General features: G+C 52.6%; 2 protein-coding genes, 1 long non-coding RNA gene and 1 other non-coding gene across 4 annotated transcripts; 1 reads left to right on the forward strand and 3 right to left on the reverse strand.

Annotated features, from left to right (window-relative positions):
- The first annotated feature begins 295 nt into the window (after positions 1-295).
- Positions 296-7488, forward strand: LOC105063607 (olfactory receptor 9S13-like). Its single transcript, XM_074364642.1, is given in 2 exon segments — positions 296-5944; positions 5946-7488. Coding segments are annotated over 2 exon segments (948 nt in total). The 5' UTR covers positions 296-5339; the 3' UTR covers positions 6289-7488.
- On the reverse strand, positions 7444-7512 carry TRNAS-AGA (transfer RNA serine (anticodon AGA)). The gene has a single exon. It is a non-coding gene; the product is annotated as a tRNA-Ser (tRNA).
- Positions 7513-13593: 6081 nt separating this feature from the next.
- Positions 13594-20629, reverse strand: LOC141577770 (uncharacterized). Its single transcript, XR_012507235.1, has 2 exons — positions 16711-20629; positions 13594-16446 (listed from the first exon to the last, which is right to left on the reverse strand). It is a non-coding gene; the product is annotated as an uncharacterized LOC141577770 (long non-coding RNA).
- Positions 20630-21466: 837 nt separating this feature from the next.
- COPS9 (COP9 signalosome subunit 9) lies at positions 21467-26234 on the reverse strand. Its single transcript, XM_074364643.1, has 3 exons — positions 26080-26234; positions 23974-24046; positions 21467-21738 (listed from the first exon to the last, which is right to left on the reverse strand). The coding sequence occupies exons 1-3, from the start codon at positions 26140-26142 to the stop codon at positions 21701-21703; spliced, it is 174 nt and encodes a 57-aa protein (XP_074220744.1). The 5' UTR covers positions 26143-26234; the 3' UTR covers positions 21467-21700.
- Positions 26235-26834: the final 600 nt, after the last annotated feature.

Raw genomic sequence — 26834 nt, forward strand, 5'->3', positions numbered from 1 at the left:
AGTTAAATGAATGAATTACGTATTCCCATACATTGGAGACATTGGAAGTCTGGCTTTACAACACTTACACAGTATTTAGTTAAAAGAAAATTGCAAACCTGGTGTAGAATGTGATCGTGTTTTTGTGAGGAAAAATCAGATTAAAATGCACATGCACACCAGTGCCTCCTCCGGTGACAGCCTCCTCCCAAAGTGCCGGCAGAGGTCGGGTCGGTGACGGGTAAGCGCAGGGCACCCTCACGGTGGGCTCCGAGCGCCTCCTGTTTGCTTGCCGTTGTCTGCGTTGTCTGCGCTTCACCCGACCCCGTCCTCCTCCGGGGACGGCAGCATGCTTCTGGTGGTCGTCTCTCACTCATAAGTGACCCGCGCAAGGTCAGGACCTGCCGGGGGGAGGGCCAGGAGGAGCACGGCCGGGGGGGGGGGGAGGCAGAGCAGGACTCGCCTCGCCGCCCGCGCCCCCTCTGCGCGCGCGCGCCCCGCGGGCAAGGCTGTCCGCGGGGAGAGGAGGGGAGGGGAGGGCAGCGCTGCGAGGCCCTCGCGGGCGGGAGACGCTGCTGGGAGGGAGCTTGGTGGACGGCAACACCAAAGGAGCGGCATTTTAACAATTTAACAGGGTTTTATTGCTAATGTGAATAAAGTAATGATGCTGCTGTAAAACAGAATTGTGTATTAAGTTTAAAATATTCCCACTCGGCTCCGTTAATAAGAAACAGAGATGACTGACACACGTGACGGTGTTTATTTAACCTCGCTCAAAATTTTAAAATGCAAATCAAAATAAAAAGATACGACTTTTCACCTATCAGACTAAAAACGTCGTAAGTTTTGCAACTTCTATTGTCAGCGAGAGTGCGGAGGAGCGAGGCAGCTGCATGTGCTTTTGCAGAAGGTGTGAGGTGGCGGACAGGCTACTGCTGAAGGCGCCGTGGCAGGGCCGGTCACCGCGTTGACAGCGCCGGCGGTCTCCGCAGTAAGCCCGCGCTTCAGCGGGCGCCTGCAGGCACACTCACAGGCCCGCGCGCAGAGACGGAGGCCCGGGGACACGCACCGCAGTGCTGCCGTTAATAATAGTGACACCGGGGCCAGCAAGCGTCACTCAGCAAGCCAGCAGTCTGCATTCTGGTGTGTCCTTCTGAGTGCATAGTTCGTATGACAAACATGACGCGTTAGAGCGATGACGCTGTTCCACGTGACGCTGCAGCGGCGGCTGCGTGTCGGCTGCACACGCCAGACCCCTGGCGTGCACGCCACGAGCAGCGAGCCCGGTGGGAGCCCCAGCACCAGCCAGCAGGGCGTCCGTGCGGGGTGACGGGGAGGCGTACTTCCTGCCGCACTGTTTAACAAACCTAGTAAGAAAGCTAATCATTGCTCTAAATAATGAACCATGTTAATTTCTTTAAACACCCACCGTGATGTGACGCGACATGCTGGAGGGACAGTGTGATCTGCTAATTCACTTTAAATGTCTGTTGAGCATGAACCTGGTGCCGGGCACCATTCCGGCGCTGGGGACGGAGCAGCGAGCAGACACGGATGGAAGCCTGTCCTCGCGGAGACGCCCGCTAGCGAAGGAGACAGAATAAGCCAACAGACACACAAGACGGGAACGTATCACGTGGGGGGAAGCGCCGAGCAGGAGAATGAAGTGCAGACCAAGGAAAGGGGAGGAGGGAGCAGGCGCCCTCTTGTCCGGAGGACAGCGGTTCGCACGCTCGCACGTTCGCACGCTGACTTAGAAGTGACTTCCCTTTCCTTTCCTGAGACGGAGCTCCAGGGGCTCCGCGCAGGGGCTGGGGCGGGGGGTCGCACGAGGGCTGGTGGAGGCAGTTGGAGAGGAGCTGCCATGACAAAATTACCGACGCTATTAGCAATAACACCAGCAAAGTGAGCCAGAGAGGGGCGTGCGACCTGCGCGCAGTCTCACGGCAGCTCGCGGGAGATGGTCACAGTGAGGCCTTTTCTCTCGTGCATGCTTGCAGGGCTGCTGAGGCTTGCTGCCTTGTTCATTTGTTGTTTCATTGTTTAAAGTTAACAGACGATAATCTGAGTTACTGCTTTTCTCATCATTCTGCCTTCCTGTGTTGAGAAGCCATAATTGCAAATAAAGGTAATTACAGAGAGGTCACAGTATTCAGCAAACTCTGACTTCCTACTTGGGAAAAAAACTACCACCCACTGCACAGAACACATACACATTCTCAATGTGTGAACAGCGTCCCTTCTTTGTTCTTAGAGCTGTGAGAGATGGTCACTTCGAATTTTTTTAAGTGAAGAATTTTAAACATGTTTATTGGCAACAAAAAATGTAAAAAGAAACTTGGAGATGATCTTGATTAATTGTCTGATACATTATATTACAAGGAGAGAGGGATCTGCGCAAAGTCACGGGCCTCTAGGAAGGAGGGCCTGGACGGGAGGGAGGGGCCCACTTCCCCGGCGGGACTGTCTCCCATGAGGTCACTTCTCAACCGGAATCGGGGGAATGCGGCCGAGGGGCCCGTTAGGAGGGGGGGCTGTGGGCCAGGCTGTGGCGAGTACTGCCCCGGGAGGCACAGTCCACTGCCGGCCGTGGGGTCTGCTGTTGCCTTATGCACGTACCCCCTGTTCGTCCCCTCTGCGGATCAGAGAAATTATGGGCTTTGGTCCCCAGCCCTGCAGGTGAGCGGTCATCAGAAAGAGGGTGGCCACAGGAGATACAGTGGAAGGGAAGTCCCAGTGCAGCTCGGGATCAGATCACAAACAGCCTCACCTAATTGGCCATTCGAGGCCCAGGTCCTGCTGTGCCAGGGGAGAGAGCTCCCTGGCAGTGTGACCCCAAGGCACAGGCACCTCGACGTGCTGCCTGACCAGTGGACAGCGTGGAGGGGCAGGTGAGCTGGGTTTTTTCCCTCCTCTGCTTCCATCAGGACCCAGGACCTCCTGCTGCCAGAACCAGGCCCCCCCCCAACCCCTCCCCACTCCCACTTCACTGCACAGGGAACCAGCTGACCCAGAGAGAGAGGGTGTCCTCCATGCCCCTGGTCATCATCGGCACAGACGGGGTCAGGAGCCCGGCCCCCCTGGAGCACCGGGTCTCGGGTGAGCCGTGCCCCTCATGGCGTCACAGGAGCAGCGCAGTCGTCACCCAGCAGGACGCAGGGCAGTGATCCCCGCCAGGCGAGTCCTGGGCGCCGGGAGCCTGAGCGCACCCCCCGCCCCACTGCCCTGGGCCCGGGCCAGTTAGGGCCGCAGGTCCGAGCTCTCGTGAGAGTAGAACTAATCAGGGGGTCTCGTATGAATGTGGGTTTAAACTCAGCGGCCTGAGACTCCGCGCGTCTGACACCCCCGGGTGGTGCTGCTGCTGGGGGGGCCTCAGACCGCGCTTGACTAGTGAGCTTGCTGTCAGTGAGAGGACGCAGGATGCGCTCAGGAGGCTCGCAGACAGCCAGGGCTCTCCTGCCTCACCCGGGGAGGGATTGCTCGGGCTCAACTCGAACGCAGGTTTGTGGAAGCCGCCGCCATAGACCCGCTGGGTCTCAACAAGGCAGAGGTGAGGTGAGTTTGTTTTTCAAAAACCAAACCAGGAGCTGGGCTCCCCAGATGAAAATGCCGATCGCACCTCAGGTGTCCCCAAGGCCTCCTGGGGGAAGAGCTGTGATGACCCAAGACCCCAGGCAGGTGGAAGAGGGTGTTCTGTCCCGGGAAACAAACAGAAACATGAAGCTGGGAACCCACTGAGGCACAGGAGCAAGGACGGCCAGCCTGGGGGCGGGGGGTGGAGGATGACACCCTGGTCACGGTGGCTCCCTGCGTGCAGGGGCAGCGGGTGGGCAGAGATGGTCGGCTGCGGCGTGGCCATCATGAATGTGAGTACGTGCAGGACCGGGCTGGGGGCACAGGGGTGGGAGGCCAAGCAGGGCAGGGCAGCTCCCCGACTCCACCGTCAGCACCCAGCTCCAACCCAGAATTGGAGGGCACCCACCTGGGCATCCCAGGTCAGACTGTCCCCCTCTGCTGTCACGTGAGGGTTGGAGTCAGTCTCCCAGGAGAGGAGGGCTGGATTACCTCCACTGCCATCCACCCGCTCTTCTGTTGGAAAGTGTGAGCTCTCAGAGACCAGCCTCTAAGAGAAACTCAGGCTGAGAGGTAGCATGGGTCATCGCTCCTGCCCGTGCACCACCGAGCAAGCAGCCTCTGCCAGCACACCTCCAGCCCCTCTAAAGACAGCCAGCCCCATCACGTCCCAGATCTGACCTCTAGGAACCATGGAATCTGCTCTGAAACCAGCTTCCTCCTTCCCACGAACCCTCCTTCCCTTCCTGGGAAGCCCTGTGGTTCGGTGCCACCTTCCTACACCCTGCGCCCCCATCAGGCAGGGACTCCCCAGGTCGTTCCTCTGGGCGTCCCACAGCTGGTTCCCACGTTCCACGTTTGCGTGATGGTCAGTCCTCCTCGTGGCTGACAAGTGAGGTCTGGGCAGTGATGGGACCAGAAAGCAGCACCCAACAACAAGACCAGGACATTGAGGAAGAAGAGACAGCGTTAGGGGCTCCCTTTGCTCAAAGAGGTCACCCCACAGGGTATGATGAGCGGGGCAAGGAAGCAAGAGCGGGGAGGACATGCGGCGCCACAGCCCCTGTCCTGCTGCTTCTCAGACCATGGAGATGGACTGTCCCTTCTCCGTGAATTGCCCAACATCTGGACACTGGCAGGAAGCCCCCTGAGAGCCTCAAGGAGGCAGAGCTGGTCCAGGCCCAGACAGGAAGACGATGAGGTGGGGCTGAGCACGTGAGGGAGACAGACAGGACACGCTCACAGCAGCCTGGTGAGGGCTGCTCCCCGCTCCGCTGCCGGCCTCGCCTGGCGGGGCACCATCACGAGGTCAGTCCTGAAACAGAAAGTGCTTAATGGTGTTTCTGAGGCTGACGAATTAGTAAAATAAGGCGCAGAAAGGGCCGGAGTAGGGATCTGAGCACGGCGTGAAATGGACAGCCCAAGAGCAGTCCCGTGTGGGGGAACTACCTCCTTGAAAGGAGGGACGGGGGCTGCACGGCTGCTCTGCACGGGAGGCTCTGAGCTCAGGGAGACCCTGCCATCGGCCCCCGGAGGCCTGGCGACAACCCCTGCAGCGGGATGCTCTGTGCGCACTGACGAGTCAGCGCCTCGCGGGAAACGCTGCCGCCGCAGGGCAGCCGGAGCTCATCTGGGAGGAGGACTGGGCGGCGGCTGGTCTCCGGGTCAGTGGGCAGCGAGGCGCTGACACGTCCCTGTGCTCCAAGGGAGGACGACCTTGCGACCTTGACCTGCTCCCTCTCCCTGCCTCCCAGCTGCCCTCTGCCCCTGTCACCCAGCCCAGAGCCATGCCGCCCCACGGAGCTGGAAACCTGTCAGCGATGCCGTGGCAGGAGTTTGTGCTGGAGGGGTTCCAGGGTGGCCTGCAGACCCAGGCCCTGCTCTCTGCGCTGTTCCTGGCTCTGTGCGTGGCGGCCGTCCTGGGCAACCTCACCATGATCGTGGTCATCACCCTGGATGCCCGTCTGCACTCCCCAATGTACTTCTTCCTCAAGAACCTGTCCCTCCTGGACCTGTGCTACACAAGCGTCATCTACCCCAAGGCCCTGGCCACCTTCCTGTCCTCGTCCAGGGTTATCACCCTTGCAGGTTGTACCTCTCAGTTCTTCTTCTTCTCCCTACTAATCACCACTGAGGGATTCCTCCTGGCTGTGATGGCCTATGACCGCTTCACGGCCATCTGCAGCCCCCTGCACTACCCCGTCACCATGTGCCCCTCGGCCTGTGCCCGCCTGGTGCTGGGCTCCTACTGTGGAGGCTGCCTCAACTCCATCGTGCAGACCAGCCTCACTTTCAGCCTCCCGTTCTGCGGCTCCAACCACATCGACCATTTCTTCTGTGATGTGCCTCCCCTGCTCCGGCTTGCCTGCACCAACACGGCCATCAATGAACTCCTTGTTTGGCATCTGTGGCCTCATCATCGTGGGCACCACACTTCTGGTCCTCATCTCCTACGGCTACATCACAGTGACCATCCTGAGGATGCGCTCAGGAGCAGGGAGACACAAGCTCTTCTCCACCTGTGGCTCCCACATGACAGCCGTGTCCCTCTTTTATGGGACAGTCTTTGTCATGTATGCCCAGCCGGGAGCTGTGGAGTCCCTGCAGCAGGGCAAGGTGGTCTCTGTGTTCTACACCCTGGTCATCCCCATGCTCAACCCCCTCATCTACAGTCTGAGGAACAAGGACGTGCAGGAGGCCCTGCGGACGCTGGGCCAGAAGCTCAGAGCCACGTGAAGGAGGGTGGCCAGAGAGACAGAGGGCTAGATGGGGAGTTCAGAGATACAGTGGACAATGGGGAGCCCCTCAAACCTCTTCCGCTTCCAAATGGAATGGGATACGTTGAGGACGCACTTATCTGTTGGTCAATCATTGCCTGATGGCATTTCTGAACCACACATTCACTAAGTGTGAGATGCAGAGATGAACAAGGATATTCTGCACCCAGATTTCTAAAGTGTTCAAAGGAGCAATGGCTCAAATTAATGAAAACTGACTGAACAGAGCATAAGGCAAGGGTGGGTCTGCTGCCTCTTATGTATCATGGTTCTCTGGGTCATTCTATGGGTTTTAGTTGCAAAGAAGTCAGATATTTGTGCATTAATCAAACTTGGAAGAAAAAAACGTTTACATGCAATGTACAGCCATCCTTCCTGACCCTACCCAGATGCAGCGCCTTGACATCTCCTGTCGGCAATACGTGAGCATCATCTGACAGGGCCCCCTGCCTACACTTTGCCCCTTTTCAGCTCATCTTCAACACCATCACCAAAGTCATCTGTTCAAAATGATCATTTGAACACAGGGCCAAAGCATTCCCCATAGTGAGTCTGGTGTCAGTAGGAACTGGCTTGGCTTGAGTGGCTCAGGTCTGACAAACAGTGCCTCTCAGGGAGGATTCAGGTCAGTGGTCTGATGTGAATATGGTGGTTCCACTGGGAGCAGAAGCAACTTTGGGCTCTTGCTCCGTCACACCAAGGGCAGGGATGACGCCACAAGAGAAGATGACCCAGACTTCCAGTCACAGCATCCACTGTCCAGGTCACAGGACAGAAGACACAAAGTATAAACATACAGATATAATTTCTAAGTACCTACAGAAAAAATACTCAAATCATATCCATTCAGGCAGTTCATCACCACTCAGGTCAAGAATGAGAAACCCACCCAGTTTCCACGATACCCCCTTCCCTCATTCTAGCCATTGCCTTCCAAGGCTAACCCACACCCTGCTTCTAACTCAAAGATTAGTTTTTCCTGCTATAAACTTGCAATGCATAGAACCAGTTTGTGCTTTTTTTTTTTTTTTGCTAACATTGTGTTTGTGAGACCAATCCATGTGATTCCATAAAATAGTAGTTTTAATTTTTTCAAGATTAAAAAAAATTTTAATGGAGATACTGGGGCTTGAACCCAGGACCCCATGCATTCTAGGCATGTGCCCTACCACTGAGCTATTCCCCACCCCCAATAATAGTTTAAAATTCCTCATCACTATGTAAGATTCCATTACATTAAGATACCATAATTTATCCATCCTTCCATCGATAGACATTCGGGTTGTTTCCAGTTATTGGCTTTTATAATAATGCTTCTGTAAAATTTTTTTACACATCTTTTGCTGCGTGAATTCCTGTTGGCATTCTTAAGAGCTGGATTGTTCTCTTTTTGGTTGATTCTAAACAGTTTGACCAAAATGCAACAGCAATTTTTGCTCTCACAAGCAGCGCGTGGGAGTTCCCGTTGCTGCATGGTGTCGTGAACAAGCCGTGGTATCTGTTTCACCCACTTCAGCTGCTCCGGTGGGTATGCAGTCATGTGTCGCTCCGACTCTCGTTTTTCTTTCTCTAATGGCTAATGAGTTTGGCCGTATCTTCACATACTTAGCAGCAATCTGAATGTTCTTCTTGGGGAAGTATATATGTTTTGCCTTTTTTCTTTTCCACATTGATCATAGAAATTCTTCATGTATTTTGGATACATGCCCCTTGTTGGTTATATGATTTGCAAATATCTTCTCCTACTCTGTGGCTTCCACATTTACACTTGTATTGACCTTTTTTTTTTTTAATTGACAGAAGTTCTTAAACTTAATAAGGTTAGTTATTAGTCACTTCCTCCATGGCTACTTCATTCTTTGGCATAAAAGAAACACTGCCTATGCTAGATCCAAAAATATTTCTTTAATGTTATCTTGCAGAAGTATTTTTTTAGTCTTTTATGTTAGAATCTGTAATTCTATAGAATTAGTTTTGTGACATTTTGATGTATGATGGATTGTTTCATTTTTTCTGTATGGTTATCTTACTGACCATTTAAAAAAAATATTTTTCCCCTACTTTATCATAAAGTAAGTGTCTCTGTATATGCAGGTCTGTCTCTAGTGTCTTATTCTGTCCCATTTGGCTGTTGTCTATTCTTGTGCTATTTTAGAATTATTATTGAATGTTTAAAAAGTAAAATACCATAATATAAACTTTTATATATATGAATAAATATAACAAATGATGTAAAATATCTTCAGAAGTATAATCTTAAATGTTATTGAAAGGCATAAAAGGTGAACTGAAAAAAATGCAGAGATATACCACATTCATGGATGGAAAGTTTTAAAATTATAAAAATCCTTATGCAACACAGGCAACACACTCAGTGCTATCTCAATCCTAACAAGAATTTTTATAGTGCTGTACAAATGATTCTAAAATCTCTATGTAGAAGTCAGTTATAATAATCAAAACATGAAAAATTAGAAAAAGAGAAGGAATGTGCCCTTCTTAGCTGGAATACTCTAACTGAAGAGCACACCAGTTTGGATGATAAATGGACACCAGCCAGAGCCCTGATATTTCTGGCCCTCAACATCCCCTTGGTCTGTTCCAAGCTCCCACTGACCACTGCGCCTGCCACTGACCAGGGAGTTTATCAAAGCCCCCGGAAGACTGCTAACTGTGCCTCTTCTTAGGCTCAGACGAGATAACCCTTATGGTGAGGCTTGTAAGATCAAGCCAAGAGAAGTCTGGCTTCCTCTTGGTCCCTCCCTTGTCCTAGAAAGCCAGCGTTCCTCTTGTAACAAGTCTACCATCATGTCCAGAGTGAATCTCTTCATAAAGCTTGCTGGCTGCACCTCTGTCATATACCCCTCTCCTCTCCTCCAGTACATTCCAGGTGTCAGTCCCAGGACAGATCTACGTACTCTTCTTGCACGCCTTTCCTCCACTGTGGATGCGTTTACTAAAGCATTTCCCACGTTACAATGATGGCAGGTGTGTGTGTGTGTGTGTGTGTGTGTGTGTGTGTGTGTGTGTGTGTGTGCGCGCCTCAAGGACAGACTGCATCTCAGTTATCTCTGTAGCCTCAGCTCACGGCACCTAGTGGCTGCTGAATATATACTGAATTTAACTAAGTCACCCGAACTGTTTCACTGATCTGCAAACCAGCTTATCGTGAACTTCAGTAAAGACACCAGACAGAAATGCCTTCACCTTCTTGCCCCCATGGCACTCTCATCTTTACCTGCTTCCTTCCAGCCTCACAAGATGAATCATCCCCATCACGCTTAAGACTGAACGGGACTCTGCGCTCGGAATCCCACCACGTCCATTCCCCCGGGCCCCTCCAGAACTCCCTGCGAACAAGGACCCTCTCACTGAATCCGCCCTTTCTCTTCCCTAACCTGTTGTCTTCAGCCTTCAAGCGTCCCTCATCCCTCCCCTTCGCTCAGACACCTCTGCAGCCTCTTTATTCCTCTCGTGTCTCGCGAAGCTTTATTAAACCCGTGCTTGCCACTCGCCGTCTCTGCTGGTGCTGCGCGCCAGCCCTTGGCAATCACGCCTCTGCGCCCATCGCTGGAGCTTGCTGCTCATGCTGGTGCCACCAAGTCTATTGGACACTTTCCAGTCCTCATCAGTGACGCCTTCTGAGTGGATCTGACCGCCGCCAGCCCTTTCCTCTCTGACAGCTCCTCCTCCTTTACTATCTGGGACCTTTGGCAAACCCTGTTCTTTTCCTGTTCTGATCGTTCCTACCCAGACACTTTTGGTGGCCAGTACTCCCTAGGGGACTGTTCTTGTCCTTCATCTCTCTTAGTCTATTTGCCCTCCCTCAGTGACCTGCAAGGTCACTATCTCCATGTGAGATCCTCCAATTCCACTCGTCCCCATCCATAATGCACAAATACTAAGTGTGCAGCTCCATGACTTTCATATATGAAAATCCCCATGAAACTGCCACTCACATCAAGATTGAAAACATTTTCAGAACCACAGAAGGCCCACTTGTGTTCCTTTCCCAGGGTGACAACTACTCTGATGTCTAATAACATATATTAGTTTTGTCTGCTTTTGAAAGTTATAAAAATGGAATTATATAATGTGTACATTTTTGTCTGACTTATTTGTCTCAACACAGTGCCTCTGAAAGTCATCCATGCTGTTGCAAGTAGCAGTGGTCCATTCTTTTCCATGCTGCCTAGTATTCTATCACATAAATATACCACAATCATTTATTCTCTCTACTGTTGATGGTCACTTGAGTTGTTCCACTTTGCGGGCTATTATAACACAAGTTGCTATGAACAATCTTTTGCATAGTTTTTGATGGTCATAAGCACTGATTTATATTGCAAATATACCAAGTAAACTAAAAGTGCTGGGTCACATTTTTAAATTTAGTAGATAATGCCAGCTAAGAAGACTTCATGATTGTACAGAAAGTTTCAAAGAATCTACAAAATATCTCTTAAAACAATGAATAAGCTTATCAAGGTTTCAGGATACAAAGTAGACATACAAAATTAATAGTATTTCTATATACTAGCAATAAACAGTGGAAATTGACATTTTAAAAGTATCATTTACAACAGCACCAAAGAAATAAAAAGCTTTGGTATGAATCTAACAAAATAAGCACAAGACAGATCTGTGTAAAAGTATGAACACTGATTTTTAAAATTAAAGAAAGCCTGAATAAACGAAGAGATAAACTTTGGTCATGAATTTGAATATTCTATACTGCTAAGGTATCAATTCACCCTAATTTGATCAAACCCAATCAAAATCCCAATAGGCTTTTTTTTGTACATATGAATGAGCTAATTCTGAAATGTACATGGAAAGACAAAGGAATTAGAATAGTTCTAGTAGTTATCTATTACTGATTAATAAATTATTACTAAATTAATAAACGAGAGGCTAAAAAGTCAAAAACAAAACAAAAAACAAAACACTTACCACCTCACAGTTTCTGTGGATCAGCAATGTGGAAGCAGCTTAGCAGTCATTCTGGCTCAAGGTCTCTCTTGAGGCAGAAATTAGTATCATTCTGAGCTGTGGTCACCTAAAAGCTCAACTGGAAGAGTATCCACTCCCAAGGTCATTCATGTGTCCACAGGTGGGACTCAAAAGATCTACTTCCAAACTCATTTTTGCATCTTTTCCACAGCACTGACCAACAACATTATAGCTGACTTCCTCCAGAATCAGCAGTTAGAGACAGAGACAGAGACAGAAAGAGATGGGACAGGGAGGAGAAAACCCCAGGATGGAAGCCAGAGTTGTTCTATAAACTAATCGCAGAAAAACACCCCATTTTTGTATTCTATTCATTGGATTCATTTCTATCCCACATGAATAATACACTCCTCATTCCTTCCCAATGTTCCCCAAAATTTCATCCAATTAGTGCATCAGCTCAAAGTGTAGAATCTTATCACTTTTATCAGGCTCAAGTGTGGATGAGGCCCCTTGGGTACAGTTCCTTGAGTATTTTACTTTGGGGGTGGTAATGTAAACGGTACTATGTTTTAAATTTCAAATTACACTTGGTCATTGCTGATATGTAGGGGAGAGATTTTTCTTTTGAATATTAACCTTTTATCCTGCAACTTGCTACAATTACTTTTTAGTTCCAAGATGTTTGATGATTCTTTTGAGTTTTCCACATGGACAATCTTGTCATCTGTGAACAAAGACATTTTTATTTCTTCTTCCCAATCTATATATCTTTTTTTTTTTTTTTTGGTCTTACTGCAGTAGCTAGGACTTCTAGTATGACACTGAAAAGGAGTTGTAAGTGGGACATCCTTGCCTTGTAACTTCTCTCAGTGAGGAAGCTTCAAGTTTCTCACCACTAAATATGATGTTAACTCTAAGTTTTTTTATACATTCTCTATCAAGTTAAGGAAGTGTCCCTCTACTCCTGGGTTGGTTTTTATTTTTTTCCCCGTGAATGAATGCTAGATTTTTTCAAATGCTTTTTCTGCATCTATTGATACAATCATGTGGTTTCTCATTTTTAGTCTATGTAAGTAATGAATTACACAAACTGATTTTTTAATGTTTAGCCAGCTTTGCATACCTAAGATATATCTCCCCTAGTTGTAGTGTTTCTTTTTATACATTGTTGGATTCAGTTTGCTAAGAGCCAAAACAATTTTGAGAAAGGAAAATAGGGCTACAGTAATATCAAGACATTGAAATATCTGCCTAAGAATATACATATAGATCAATAAAGCAGAGTAGACAGCCCAGAGGTAAACCTATCCATACTTGGTGAGATGACTTTTTTAAAAGGTGCTAAGAAATTTCAATGGGAAAGGAGACGAGATTCTTTTCAACAAATAAATGGTGCTGGTCAAACTGGATATCCATGTAGAAATATAAAATGATCCTCAACCCTTGCCCTTACTGTGCATAAATATTAATCTGAAATGGATCATTGATGTAAAACTATAAAACTTCCAGGAAAAATTATAGAAGAAAATCTTCACAACTTTGCAGTAGGCAAAGATTATAAAAACCCAAAATACCAACCAAAACAGGGGAAAGAATAAAAAATAGACTCCATCAAATTTTAAAACTTCTGTTCCTCCAAAGACACTGTTAAGAAAATAGAAAGGCAAGCCACAGACTGGAAGAAGATATTTGCACCACGCACATCTGACAAAGGGCTTGCACGAAACTAGATGAAGAACTCTCAGAACTCAAGACAAGCAACTCCCCCACCGCACCCCCCCTCCATGGGCCAACACTGTAATAGACAGTGCACCAAAGAAGATGCACAGAAGGTCAAGGAACAAGCAAGACACGCAACATCACAAGTCGTCAGGGAAACACATTAATGCTGCAATGTGACACCTGCTATCACACACCCCCTCTGACAACATGAACACTGGAGAATGTGTGGAGCTGCTGGAACTTGGCCTTTACCACTGGAGCTGTGCACTTACGCAATCACCCTGGAAAAGTGCTTACCAGGTTTTTGGAAAGTCAGACATACACTTCCAATATGACCCAGCAATTCTAAAGTATTTAACCAAGAGAGATGAAAACATGTTTGCAAAAAGACTTGTACATAATGTCCATACCAACTTTATACGTAGTATCCAAAACCTGAAAACCATTCAAATGTCCTTGGCAGATGAGTGGCTAAAAACTTGAGGGGTGAGGGTAGAGCTCAGTGGTAGAGTACATGCTTAGCACGCACAAGGTCCTGGGTTCCATCCCAGTACCTCTATTAAAATAAACAAACAAACAAAGCTAATCACCCAACAAACATTTTTTTAATTAGACATTAAAATAAAAACTGATATATCCATAAAATGACATAGTGCTCAGCAACAGAAAAGAACCAGCTATTGATCGCTGAACCACTGATTAGTAAAAAAGAATGTACTGTACTGATTAATGACTGTATCATGGTTGAATATTAAAAACACTCTCTCAGCAAAATACGCCAGATGCAAAAGGCTACGATCTCATTTGTATGAGATGCTAGAACAGCAGAACTATGCTACGTTCCACAGAGGTCAGAGGCTGCGGGCGGGGAGGCCTGGCTGCAAAAGGAACAGGAGGGCGTGTTTTGGGTCTGAGGGGAAGGGAAATGTCCAATGCCTTGTATGTGACAGAAGTCACATGGATGCCTGTATCTGTCAACACATCGCCTGCACACTTGAAATGAGCACTGCATGTAAACTACACCTTGATAAAGTCAGTTAAAAAGAAATAGCCTCTTGAAAATCCTGTTTTTCTGCCTTGTGAACAGAGCAAGAGAAGCTTTTCCCTCAATTAGGTTGTTGAATATGCACATCTGGAGCAGGACAAAATTATAACTCTATCCGCTTTATTTTTCCATAGATCACAATCTCAGGTTTTAACAACGCTTTTGCCTTTTGTTTCCAGGCGTGAGAGCCAGAAGTTCCCAGACCAAGCACACCTGGGCTACCACCCTTCCTCTCGTCTATGACTGGGGACAATGCCCTTTATTAGCAACTAGACTTTGGAACCAAAGTGCACGCAGAGGCTAACTCATCGATGAAGTGCTCCTCCCTGCCGCAGGCACTTCATCTCAGTACAAGCTAGGGCCCACACATGTTACTGGTTAACAGTCCCCAAAAGTGTAGTCAAAGCCACATGGCCATACGCTCCAAGTAACAAAACAAAAAACCTGGCAGTGAAAAGCTAGCTGGGAGGACAGTGGCCAGCCCCCGCATGGGTGGGGCTCCAGCTCAGACCTGCACCTCATTTTACCACTTACTTCTTCCAACCACTCGGCACGGCAGGTGTTACTATATTTTTCTTTTTAAAACTCTTTTGGACTGAACTTTGCACCACCACCCCCAATTCATATACTGAAGTCCTAACCCCCACGGTGACTGTATGTGGAGACGGGGACTTGAAGGAAGAAATTAAGGCTAAATGAAGTCATTAGGGTGGGGCCCTAATGCAATAGGACGGTGTCCCTTTAAGAGGAGGAGACACCAGGGGAACATGCACAGGGAAGAGGTCCCGTGAGGACACGGAGAGAAGACGGTCTGCGAGCCAAGGGGAACAGTCTCAGCAGAAACCAGCCCTGCCAGCACCTGGTCCTGGACTCCCAGCCTCCACAAGTGTGAGAACACTAACCTCTGTTGTTTAAGTCCTCGGGCGTGTGGTTGTCTGCTACAGCAGCCCGAGCAGAACTAACTTTTCTTTTTAAGAACTGTATTGAGGTACAATTTACATACAACCAGACGCACAGATCCTAAGTGCTCACTCTGAAGAGTGCTGACAGTTAAGGGCAACCACGTGACTATCAACCACAGACGAGACAGGAAAATCCATCACCCCAGAAGTTCCTTCCTCACTTCCAGTCAATTCCACCTGCTACGCACCTCCACTTTCTGACTTGCATCCCCCGGCGGAGCTTCGTCTGCACTCGGACTTCACATAAATGCAACCATAATCATGGGCTCTCGTGTCTGGGCGCTCTCTTTCAGCACTACGGTTTCAAGATGCACCCACGCTGCTGTGTGCGCCTGTACCCCATGTCATCCTGCCGGCACAACACAGCTTGTTCCTTCTCCACTGGGGGCACTTGGGTCAGAGGCCAGTTTGAGGCTGTTATAGAGGCGGCTGTTAAATGTTCTTGTACAAGTGTTTTTGTTTGGGGGTTTTGGGTTTTTTCTGTTTCGGTGCACACGCATTCCCTTTACTTAGGCAAATACCTAAAAGCGGAATTTGCAAGAGAATGATCTATAACAAAGACGTAGGCTGAACTTTTTAAGACACTGCCCACTTGTTTCCCGTGGTGGTCAGCCCCTACTGCCCCACCCCAGAGGAGGTTCCAGAGGAGGCTCCACAACCTAGAGGGCATCTTCTGTCTGTAGTTTGACTCTAGACACTGGTCATCAATTCCGTGAGAAATGACACCGCGTGTCATCTCCCTGATGGCCGAGTATCTTGCCAGGCGCTCGCTGGCCATCTGCAGGTCTCCGTGTACAAACTTTCCACTCCCATCGTTTGCCCACATCTTCATTAGACTGCCTGTGTTGTGCTGCTGATTTGTAGTTCTCTACATTTTCTGAATGAAGCCTTTGCAGCCACGTGTACCGTGACACGCCTCCGTCCACAGCTTGACTTGTCCTCAAAGGCACCTTTGCTGAGCAGACATTTTTCATTTTTTCTTGATTTGGGTTTCTTTGTAAACTTTATCTGTGCAGATGGGAAATGGAGGCAGGGAAGTTATCTGTTGACGAAAATTCAACTCTCAAGAAGAAAAAGGGGAATTTTATTCAAGGCAAACTGAGGATTCTAAGCCCGGAAGCAGATTCTCAGAAAGCTCTGGGACTGGTCCACCTGTCAGAAGCTGAAGGCACAGCCGCACACATTTCTGAGACAAGGGTCGTACATCAAAACAACACATTGACATTTTACACAGAGGTCCCCGCACACACAGTCCAGGTGAGCAGTGCAGGGCGAGCAGCAAGCAGCCAGGCCCCTTCAGCTGGGAGAGAACACTATTTCTTAAAAAAGTTACGTTGCTCGCATCACAGGAAAGAAAAAAAGTGCTGTTTATGGTGGAGCAGGCCTTCCCAGCCTTGAGTTCTCGCCAACGTGACGCAGAAGCACGTGAACGCTAGGGGGAGGGGAGGAGGCCCAGACAGATGTTATGGTTACTTTTTTCTTGTCCTGCCTTAAAATATAAATTTTATTTCATCAAATCAAAATTCCTGCGGGTCACACATCTTAGAAGGTAGAACCGTGAACTGGGCCCGAGTGTCCTCAGCAAGGACTCCAGGACAAAGGCTGCCCCGCCCACCCTCGGAGGGTCAGTCCGGGCAGGTCCTGTCACCCCTGTGACCCTCAGTTTACTCATCTGCAAACCAAGCATGCTACTCACCGCTCTGGAACATCCTGAGGGCTCGGTGGGATATAAATGCTGGGCTCAAAGCTGTCTTTCAATCAAAGGCATCTTTTGGGATTATGATGATGATCAGCAGGATGCTAAGTAAAGAAAAATACAGCCAACTGTTCCAAATGTTCTTTTCATAGCAGGTTTCGTGGTTTTCCCACCTCGGCAAGGGTTCCAGCAGGTTCTTTCAACATTTATTTAACTGCACTGGGCACAGCTGGGGACAGAAGTGAGCCTTCCAAGTGACAGGATAAATTAAGTCTCAGCAAAATTAATTTTAAAATTCAAAGAGTCAAAGGAAAAAAACAAAGCAAAACAAAACCAACAGCACCGTCCAGGGACTGTCAGCGGGAGCGGTCACCCTGGGTCCCACACAGGCCCCTCCCCAGGAAGACTCAGCCCACTGACCCCAGTGACCCTCGGATGGTATGGAGTCCTCTCTTAACTGTCACGATGAGGCCAACCCTCAGCTGAGCAGGAAACCGGCCCGGCAGGCAGGCTCCAGCTGCAGACAGACGCCCCCTCTGATGGCCCAGCAGGCCTCCCTCCAGGCAGACGCCTGCCCAGTCGCAGGGCTCGGCCAGGCCCTCCGCTGACAGGCTCTCCCAGCTCAGGGCTTCAGCCAGGGAATCAGTGTCTCCTTTAGAATTAATGGCCCTTGACCTTGAAGGCCAGGCCTTCCCTCTCTGCTTCAGCTGCAAACGGGGAACCAAAGAAAACTGAACAAGGCCTAAGCTTGGGGCAGACCCAGGAGTCTGGAAGGAAAGCCTGAGCGCGGCCCTCCACCCCAGCACCCCCTCACTGCTGCTGGGGACCCCCTCGCCCACCCTGCTGGCCACCCACCCTCCTCCCACCTCCGGGCCCTGCACACCCTGGGCCGCATCCCTCCCCCAACCCATGCTCCTTCTCCTACACTGAAGGCGCTCACCTCCACAGCTGCCTCCAGACTGGGGCTCCCCCGGCCTGCCCGCCCCACGCCCGCCAGCGTCCTCTTGTTCTGCCCAGTTCCCAGTCGTCATCCACGCCGCATTGTTTCCAGAAAGACCGAGACATCCCACGGTGACCCCCTCCCCACAGGCAGTCTTTCTTTCTTAAAGCTTTGCCCTCCAGTGAGTCAAGCGCTGTCCTGACGCCGTGACTGACACTCGATCAACTTCCTGATTCTGAGCACATGCGAGCACCTCCTGGACACCTGCACTGGCTCTGGGAACCGTCCCTTCAGTACCCTGTGTCCACCATTGTCCACGTGTCGCTTCTTGTACCACTTTGCGGAAGTTCTCAACACTGGCAAATACTAATCCTTCAGCCTTCTGTCTGCGACCCAGGTGTCCCGCACTCCTTCCAAACCTGCCACTTGCCTCCCGGCTTTGTTCATGGCCCCTGAGAGAACGCAGCCCTCGACCAAGGACCAGGGGCTGCGCCCCCTGCCTCCCAGATGCTGAGTGACCTGGGGCAGATCTCTTGTGCAATGAGAGGGCAGTGTCTCCCCAAGGACAGGAACTGAAGGAAGCGGAGACAGCCAAGTGCAGAGGACACGGCGTTGCTGGGACTCCTGACGCACACACACCCCCAGCAGCCGGCGTGCAGAGCGCTGCGCTGCGGTGTGCAGGGCCGTCCTGAATTAACCAGCTGACTCCCCTCCCACCCAAGGGGAAGGTGTCAGTGCCACCCCGTCTCACAGGCTCTGACTTCAGGAGCCCCCAAGACCACCCAAGGGAACTCAAGCTCCAGGGACCCTGCTCATCACGGCCCTGAATGGAGAGCTCCCTCTCTCCCGCCTCTCCCTCTCCCCGTCTCGTTTAGGCCCATGTGCAGTCGGGATGTTTGGGGGGGGTGGTCTTATTCTGTGCGGCCTGTCTGGCCCAGGGGAGGCCTGGCCTGTCCGCTTCTGGGGTCTCTGAACTGAGGGTCTCCCAGGGCAGCATCTCTCTGGCCAGGTGCGACCCGAGAACAAATCGCAGCAGAGTCCCCGCCTTTCCCTGGGCGACTCCTGAGACCCGGGCCCTCCCCACCCAGCCAGCCTGCCTTCGAGGCCCCAGGCCCCCGCCTGAGATGCCTGGAGCCGCGAGGCACGCGGCGTGGGGCCCTGGCTGGTGCTCAGCACCTCTCGGGCTGGCCTTCTCCCCTCCCAGCAGCACCACGTCGGATACACCGTCGTCTGTTTGCATTTAACACACTGAGCGCCTCCCGTGTGGCAGACACTCTGCCCGACTGCGGAGACAAAGGGACCGGCTGTCCCTCTGGTGCGGTCATCCTGCAGGTCAGCTGACTGTCCTGGATGTCACCACCCCGCCCCTCCAGAGGACACGCTCTCTGACTACGGAGCACTCACTGTTTCCACAGAATCGCAGTCCCTCAGACGTTACACAGCAGGGGTAAAAGCCACTAAAGCCACCCTCACGAGCAGTCTGCTCTGTGACCTGCCAGAGTACGATTCACACAGCACCCGGGCACCTGAAAGACCCCTCAGCGCCCTCGGTGCGGCTGTGGCCACTCAGGGCTGGCCTGGGCTCGGCGCCAGGGGCGGACGGGGACCCCGAGGCCTCAGGATGCCGGCGGAGAAGCCGCCCGCCCCGTGAGCCTGTCCCGGGAGGGGCTCGGGCCGCTGCTCTGCGCTGGGACCTGATCCCCTGAGACCCCTCGGGCTCCAGGAGCCAGAGGGAAGGCCCGGCCCGGGAGGCCCGCCTCTGGCGTCCTGAGAGACAAAGGGGCTTTCACTTCAACACCCCTTTCAGCGCTTTCTCTTCCTGGCTCCACTCAGAGGCCAGTGTTGCTTCCCTAAAAATGCGGTTTGTTTTGAAAGCGCCCCTAGCCCAGCTGCCCAGGGTTTGTCCAAGAATCCAGAGGCCTGCCTCCTCTCCTGAGCAGTTTCCTGAGCCCCAGTGAAGGCTGCAAGCACCTTTCTGCTCAAACAGGCGGCCAGTGCAAAGACTGCCCATGAGATGAGTGCCTTCCCTGTCCAGGAAGTCGAAATCCAAGGGCAGGAAAGGAGACAGTTCCTTCAAAGGCCTGGACTGAAGTCCTCAAACACAGCTCAAAACATCTCAAGAGTTTTATTCCACAGTTATCTCCCCAAACCCAAAAACTCAAGAGCCAAACCCCATGTGACCCACGTGCTTGATCACATGGTTAGAAAGGGCTCCTCCCTTCGTTAGGGTCTCACTTCCAAGAACCAGCAGCCTAACAAGGACCCAAGCACCTCAGCCTGGCAGGCGGCGGACAACACTCTCCAAGCCCCCATCAAGGCCACCAAGCTGTAGTCGTCCACCTCTTTGTGCCTTCCTCTTTGTAGAAAAGGTCCCTCCCCAACTCTGTGAGGTTTGAGCGAACACTGCTGATGGCTCCTGGTGACGGGCTGAATGCAAGGACAATGTGGGGCCACCGCCCATCAGAGCTGTAGCCATGCCCTTCACATCGCAGTGCAGGAGCCGCGGGGCTCTATTACTGTAAACCCCAGCTGTCGATGGCTGCAGGTAACCACCTGATCGCTCAAGAATTCACCCTAGTGCCTAGCTGTTCCCCATGGAATCTCCTGGGCCTGGTCTGAGGAACCCTGAGGAAACCGTAAAAACCAGTCATAACTTAACCTCGAACACCAGCGGGGAGGAACGCCGCTCTCTGAAGTCGGCCTGTGCGCAGCTCGCCTGCTGCAGGGCCTGTCACCGGCCTGATGAGCTGAGCTGAGTATGACACAGAAGCAGCCTCGACCCCCACCCAGGACAGAGCTTTAGACGTTTACCCTAACCTGGGCTTCCCAGGGATGCTGCCTAGTTTCAGCCCCCCTGAACCCGCTGGTCCTCCCTCCCAGGGCCGAGCTCCGTCAGGACAGGCGCAGTGCGAGGCTACCGGATACCTACTTGGCACTCACAAGAAAACAGGCCAAGGTGATGTCTCATTCTGTTTAAAATCTCACCTGGTTCAGTGAAGACGTCTTTCAGACAGGCCACCATGGCGCTCCGCTCAGCGAGCTCTCACGGTGGAGTCGCACATCCCGATTCATCGACCAAGTGGCTCTCCTTAACTCCGACCTAGGGATGGCTGAAGTCACCGGCCTGGGCCCTTCCTGGCAGAGGAACATCCTTCACTTTGAGATGGACATGCAAGAGTAATCTTAATGTTTACAGTCATTATCAACTGCTGAGCTGGACCAGTAAGAAACTTAAAAAAACCTTAGGGGAGGAAGGTACAGCTCAGTGGTAGAGTGCATGCCTAGTATGTTTAAGATCCTGGGTTAAATCCTCAGTACCTCCATCAAATAAATAAATAAATAAACAAACAAACCCTTTTCACTTTCAGGTGTCATACTCTCCCTGGAAATGGATAAACGTACACATTTCTCAGGTAGAAGGCATCTCTTTCAGCGTCATTACCAAGTTGCCGGGACCCTCTGAGCCTCAGCTGTTGGGACAGCGGCTGCTCTGACTTCGGGCAGGAGAAGAACAAGAGGCCCCACGACGGGGGGGACACCTGTGCCCTGGGGGAGTGATGGGATCAAGGTAAGGTCTCACAGGCGCTCCCAGGATGCCCACCTGCACGATGCATGCTGCTTCCTGGTCTAAGACAAACACCGCCGTAGCAAACCGTGAGCCGTCAGTTACTTAAGGCCACATGTCGCAAAGAGTGCACCAGGCGTGTCCACGTGGGACGTGTTTCTCTTGGCACACCAGCACACGTGCAGCACAGGCACACAGAGACCTCTCGGGATTGTAAAAGCCACTCAAAAATGCAAGAATTAAAGTCACCCTGCAAGTGATGACATCACTTTTCTTTAATTGAAGTTAAGGACAGAGGCTGGTCATGTTCAGAGAGCAACAGGCCCACCCAGATGTTAAAATTGTCCTCCTCTTTCTTGGTCAGCCATCTCCTAACTTCAAGTCATTTCCACAAGTTCTCTGGAACCATCTGAAACTGTCCTTTGAGGAGATCCACCACACCACCAGGGGACAAGGGCTTGACCAGACGCACGGCCGGACACACGTCACTGGATGTCATCATCATCAAAGAGGTCTTCAAAATCTACAAAAGTGCACAAACCAGAGACTGGTAGGGCGCATGGGGCAAGCAGCTGAGGAAAAGCTTTAAAATGAGTTACTTGGTCATTCGAGGGAAAATTAAAGAAAAAACAGTGAAGGACTTTTCCCAGGACAGACTCAATTCTAACCAACTGGAGCTCATGCAGTCCAAGGGGACAGAGGAGCCTAGAGTCCACCTGTAATCTTGTTCCTACTTTGATGACAATCTTGAGACAATGCATGAAGGAGCACTCTGGAGCACGTGGGCAAGCCCCTCAGAGCCGTGCCCGCCCCCTCTCCCGCCCACGCCCACGTGGAGGTGAGGCTACAGCCTCATGGCTGGCAGCAGTGGTGAGGATAAAAAGGCAGACGGTGGGCAGGAGAAAGGTGGTGAGGGTAGAGCCATGTGAGGATGACTCGCTCTAAGGGAGTCTGACCACCAGCTAAGACTGCGAAACAGCCTGAGCCCCTTTCCCACTGGAAGGAGTTCACGGTACACTGTCTCCTGCGAGGTGGGGGGTCAAAGCCAAACTCACGGTCATTTTGTCCTTCTGTTTACTTCTTTGCATATTTTCTAAATTCCCACCGCGGGCATGTGTTACTTGCACAGTGGGAAAAGGAAAACTAAAACTCTGTTCATGCGTACTGTGCACTGAGAGCGTGCGGAGTAAACAATGAACCAGAAAGAGGACAGGCCGGCCACAGGGGGCAGCAGCCCCGCTCACGCCCCCGTCCCTGCTTTGCCCCAGGCACCTTCTGCCCTGCACAGGGCCCTGGCTCCCCCGCCCCATGCCTGTCCCACCAGGGCCAGCCTTCTCTGGCCGCTTGGCCTCGCCTGCAGCCTGAAGCTTGGCCCCCCTCTCCCCAGCTAACACCCCTCACCTGCAGGGCCAGCTCCTGAGATCTCCCCTCTGATGCGCCCGAGAATAACATGCCCACCTGTCAGCCACCCCGTCTAACGCTCCACTGTTTTGCAAAACAGTGAGTGAAGAGAGGGGCCTGGCTCAGGGCTAGCACCCCACTGCCCAGGTGACAACAGGCCATGGAACCTATCTGTTCAGTGAGTAAGAAGGACTCGGGAGAAGCCATGATCAAAAGCCACAGGCTCTCTCGCAGGAACAGCTCCCCACACGCGTGGGCCGTCACAACCTGCCGGACGCAGAGGGAGAAGCTCAGTGCTCACCTGGCAGAGCAGCCTGGGCCCCTCTCACAGACGCTTTGTCAGAATGACAGGGTTGCTGTTGGAAATCACCCTAGACCATGGCCAGCTGTCTCTAAGCCCACAGGCTGACAGAGGATAAGTGGGGCTTCCAAGGAGAGCATCAAAGTGTAAGTGGATGGTGCAGGGTTAGGGCCGCAGGGCCGCCCGGGTCAGCGGGCACCTCTGTACACTGTTGTCCCCTAGAGAACTGAAGAAACGCTACCAGTGCCCAGGGCTCAACCGTCACCTCCCTCGGTTCTGTCCACGTTGGCAGCAGCCAGGACACCGCCTGGGGAGCATGGCTGGGCCCGGGGACTGCTCCTCAGCAAGCAGCCTGGCCTCTTTTCAGGCAACGACTGGCTGATGAGAAGCCAGATAAACAACAGCGGCTCGGATTTCAGTGGGGTTTGGGTTCATTAAACCCAACGCGGCAAGATAACATCCTCACTGCCACTAATGAGTGACAGAAGTTCTCTGTAGTGGCAGGCCCCTGGGTGAAAGAGGATGGCAAAGCAGAAAGCACCACTTACTTCTCCCAAGAAAACCATCCTGTGTTTCTACCTAGGATGTAACCCATGGTAAGGATTAATCTGATCTGCCGGAACAAGGCCCTGAGAAATCAGACGGGAACAAGGGAAATATCCCCTCAAACATGTATGAAAATTTCCTCTACAGTTAGTTTTTCACCGTTGATGTGGCAGAACTCCACCCATGTTCTTGTAATTAGCATTAAACTCTGAAACACGAATGGTTCCTGGCTTCAGAGAGAAGACCAGATCTGCTACAGTCTCAGGTGTGCAGGTGCGAGTCCACCGCTCACATTCAAAAACCGAAATGAAAACTGGGAGCTTTTCCCTCCTCAAAGACAGGGCTGCCCATTTACACAGACTGCACCGCGTTCCAAGAACAGCACGGGATTCGGGCTTCGGGCTTCAATGGCCTAAGATCCAAGTCATTCATGTCACAAAGTTGCTCCACTGCATAACTTGTGGAGGAAACACAGATTGAAACCAGCACCCCTAATCCTGGCATCCTTACCATTAAAAAAGTCTGCATGAACTGCCTTTTCATTGGCTGCCAAGTCCATCAGGAGCCCGGTGCTGCCTCCTGCCTGGGGAAGGAAAGTAAGGTTACGTCAGTCAGCTGTGTTTCTGGAGAGAACCAGGCTCCACACCGCTCCCCAGCAGAAGTGTCAGGTCAGAGACAAACTTTAGTTCCAGGGGAAGGAAGTGGGTGGGAGTAGGAATAGGGAGGCAGCATTCTAAGGAATTATTCTGAAGTTCTTCTCAGGTCTCATGTTCTTAGATTCCTCCCTGCCTTTTAAACAGAACCCTGTCATCGCCGCGAACAGCACCACTTCTCCATGAACCTTGAGAAGAGGCTCCAATTCCCCGCTGGGCATTGACACAGAGGCCCCCAAACACATGCAAGACTGAGCCTGATGACCTCTCTGCTCTGGGCTGCTCCCTACTTCTAAGGATTAAACCATTTCCCTTAACAAACTGACCTGCTGACCTGGGGTTCTGGTGGGGGTGCCAGCACAGGGCTTCCCACAGCCACAACTCTACCACAATGCCACCGCCCAAGCTGGGCAACCTGATGAAGTCTGAGTCTCTCAGAATCACTCGGTGACGGCTCAGTGAAGGCTTGATGACGCTGCCTCTGGTGGCAGCGCCCTGGACAGCTGGCCACAGGTCCTGCTGCTACTCTGTCTCCCAACATCCCCGCAGCCCTCTCTGCTCACACCGTTGATCACCTCCTGCGCCCTTTCACGACTGCTCTTAGTAAGCAGGATCCTGGGACCCCTCTTCTTTTCAGACTCCCTCCCCTCTCCCCATCCCCACAGTGAGCCATTGGGATTCCACCGGCAACACACTGGGTGGAGACATACTGAGTGGAGTTTGTCGCTACTCCCACCTGTAGGTGCTGCCTTCACTCAGACCCTCTTCAAGTCTCCTGTTGCCCTGTTCCACTCTCTCACCCCCAAACCCTCCACAGTGACCTGCTAGGAGCCAGTCAGAGCCCATCACTGCCGCTGTAAAGCCCTCCAGTGACCCCACACTTGCCAGAGACGGCAGGGCTGTAGCCCAGGACTGAGAAGCAGGGGTGAGTGGAGTGCCTCAGGAGTGGGGTGCACAGAGCCCACCGGTCCCAGCACCGCCACAGGCCGCTTGACGCCTGCCCTGCCACGCCACCGTCTCCAGCTCCATCCCCCCCGCCCCCGTTGGTCAGGCACCTTCAGGCCCGCGGTGTCGACCCACAGACCCCCTTCATGAAGGACTCGCTCCTGGCAGGCCTTCCCTCTGCCCCACCCTGTCCACCTGGCAGACGCCAGCTCTGCCTTCGGCACCTGGCTGCAGTCAGCTGCTTCAAGCCTCTGCTGGGCCGCCCCGAAGCCCAGAGGGCTTCTATCAACTCCCACGGCCAACCTCCTACTACACTCGTATCTGCAACCAGCCGCTCCCGGCTACAGCACGATCTCCACGGCCCTCGGACCGGGTCTGAGCCCAGCTCTGAGGAGATGAGGAGGCCCTGATTCGGGGGGCTGGCCAGGCACTCCCGCCTGGCCGGGGGGTTACCAGCCCACAGACCCAACAGCTGGCAGGGCCGCCCTGTGACCGCAGGGCGGAGGGAGACAAGACGCCGGGCGGCTCCCCGCCGCCGTCCCCCCGCGGGGGAGAAGCCGACACCCGGCCCCACGGCCGGCCGCCGCTCCTCTCCCCGCTGCCGTCTGTCGGCCGGTGTCGTCCCCCCTCCTCCCAGAGAGGTGCTTTACGACCCCCACAGCCCGGCAGCTCGCGGCCCAGGGCGGGGCCCATTGCCTCCGCGTCGCCTGACGCGAGCTCAGCCCGGCCCGGGGTCCCCCGCGCTCCGCCGCGGGCGCGGCCTCTACCCGGGGAGAGACACCGCCCTCCCGAGCCGCCCGCCCTGCAGGCCGCGGGCACCGAGGCTCACGCGACCCCGGCCCGCAGGCACCCGGCGTCACCTCGCCGGGTCTGAGCCCCCGTTCCCTCTCCTCAGGCAGGAGTCGCCGCGAGGGCGCGCAGGGCCGCGCAGGCCGCCGCCCTCTCCCGCCCCACACCCGGCGCGCGCCCGAGAGCTGCCCTGACTCCGCTCCCGCCAGGCCCGCGGCCACCCGCCTACCTCGTCCAGGTCCACGTAGGGCCCGGCGCCCTCCGGGAACATCTCGTCCACCGCCGGCTTCATCTCTGCCTGAGGCCCCGGCGTCCCCGACCCACTTCCGGCCCGCCGACCGCCTCTTCCGGTGCACGCCCCGCTGTGGCAAATCTAGACGCGGGAGGACGGCCGACTCTATGGTTTCCTCTTCGCCCTCTCGCCGGTCTAGACTCCGGAGGACCTCCAACTCTATGGTCCCCTCCGGCTATTAGTAGGCGGGCAGGAGCCCGCGGTTCTGACTGTCCTGATCCTGGCTGCCCCCGGTCCTGGGTGCCCCTGGTCCTGACTGTTCCCGGTCCTGGCTGCCCCCGGTCCTGGCTGCCCCCAGTACTGACTGCCCCCGGTCCTGGCTGCCCCCGGTCCTGGCTGCCCCCAGTACTGACTGACCCCGGTCCTGGCTGCCCCCGGTCCTGGCTGCCCCCAGTACTGACTGACCCCGGTCCTGGCTGGGGTGGACAGCCTCTCCGCCTGCCTGTCAACACGCAAGGGAAGCTGTTCGCTGACTTCATTGTGACTGGCCCTAAGGACCTGGCACAGACAGGTGCCCAAGAAATACCCAATAAAGAATGTTAGCAGTCAACAGAGTGAAAAGGCAACCCACAGAATGGGAGAAAATATTTGAAAATCATATATCTGATAAGGGGTTAATATCCAGAATGCGTAGATAATCCTAAAAATCAACAGCAAAAACCAAGCAGCCTAATTTAAAAAATCAGCAAAGG

Source organism: Camelus bactrianus, chromosome 5 (assembly GCF_048773025.1).
Source record: "Camelus bactrianus isolate YW-2024 breed Bactrian camel chromosome 5, ASM4877302v1, whole genome shotgun sequence".
Taxonomy (NCBI): domain Eukaryota; kingdom Metazoa; phylum Chordata; class Mammalia; order Artiodactyla; family Camelidae; genus Camelus; species Camelus bactrianus.

Coding starts and splice junctions, on each gene's coding strand:
- COPS9 (XM_074364643.1), bottom strand. CDS start 26,142: ATGAAGCCGGCGGTGGACGAGATGTTCCCGGAGGGCGCCGGGCCCTAC. Junction 24,047..26,079: donor CCTACGTGGACCTGGACGAG/GTAGGCGGGTGG, acceptor TTCCTTCCCCAG/GCAGGAGGCAGCACCGGGCT. Junction 21,739..23,973: donor TCATGCAGACTTTTTTAATG/GTAAGGATGCCA, acceptor GCACTTTTGTAG/ATTTTGAAGACCTCTTTGAT.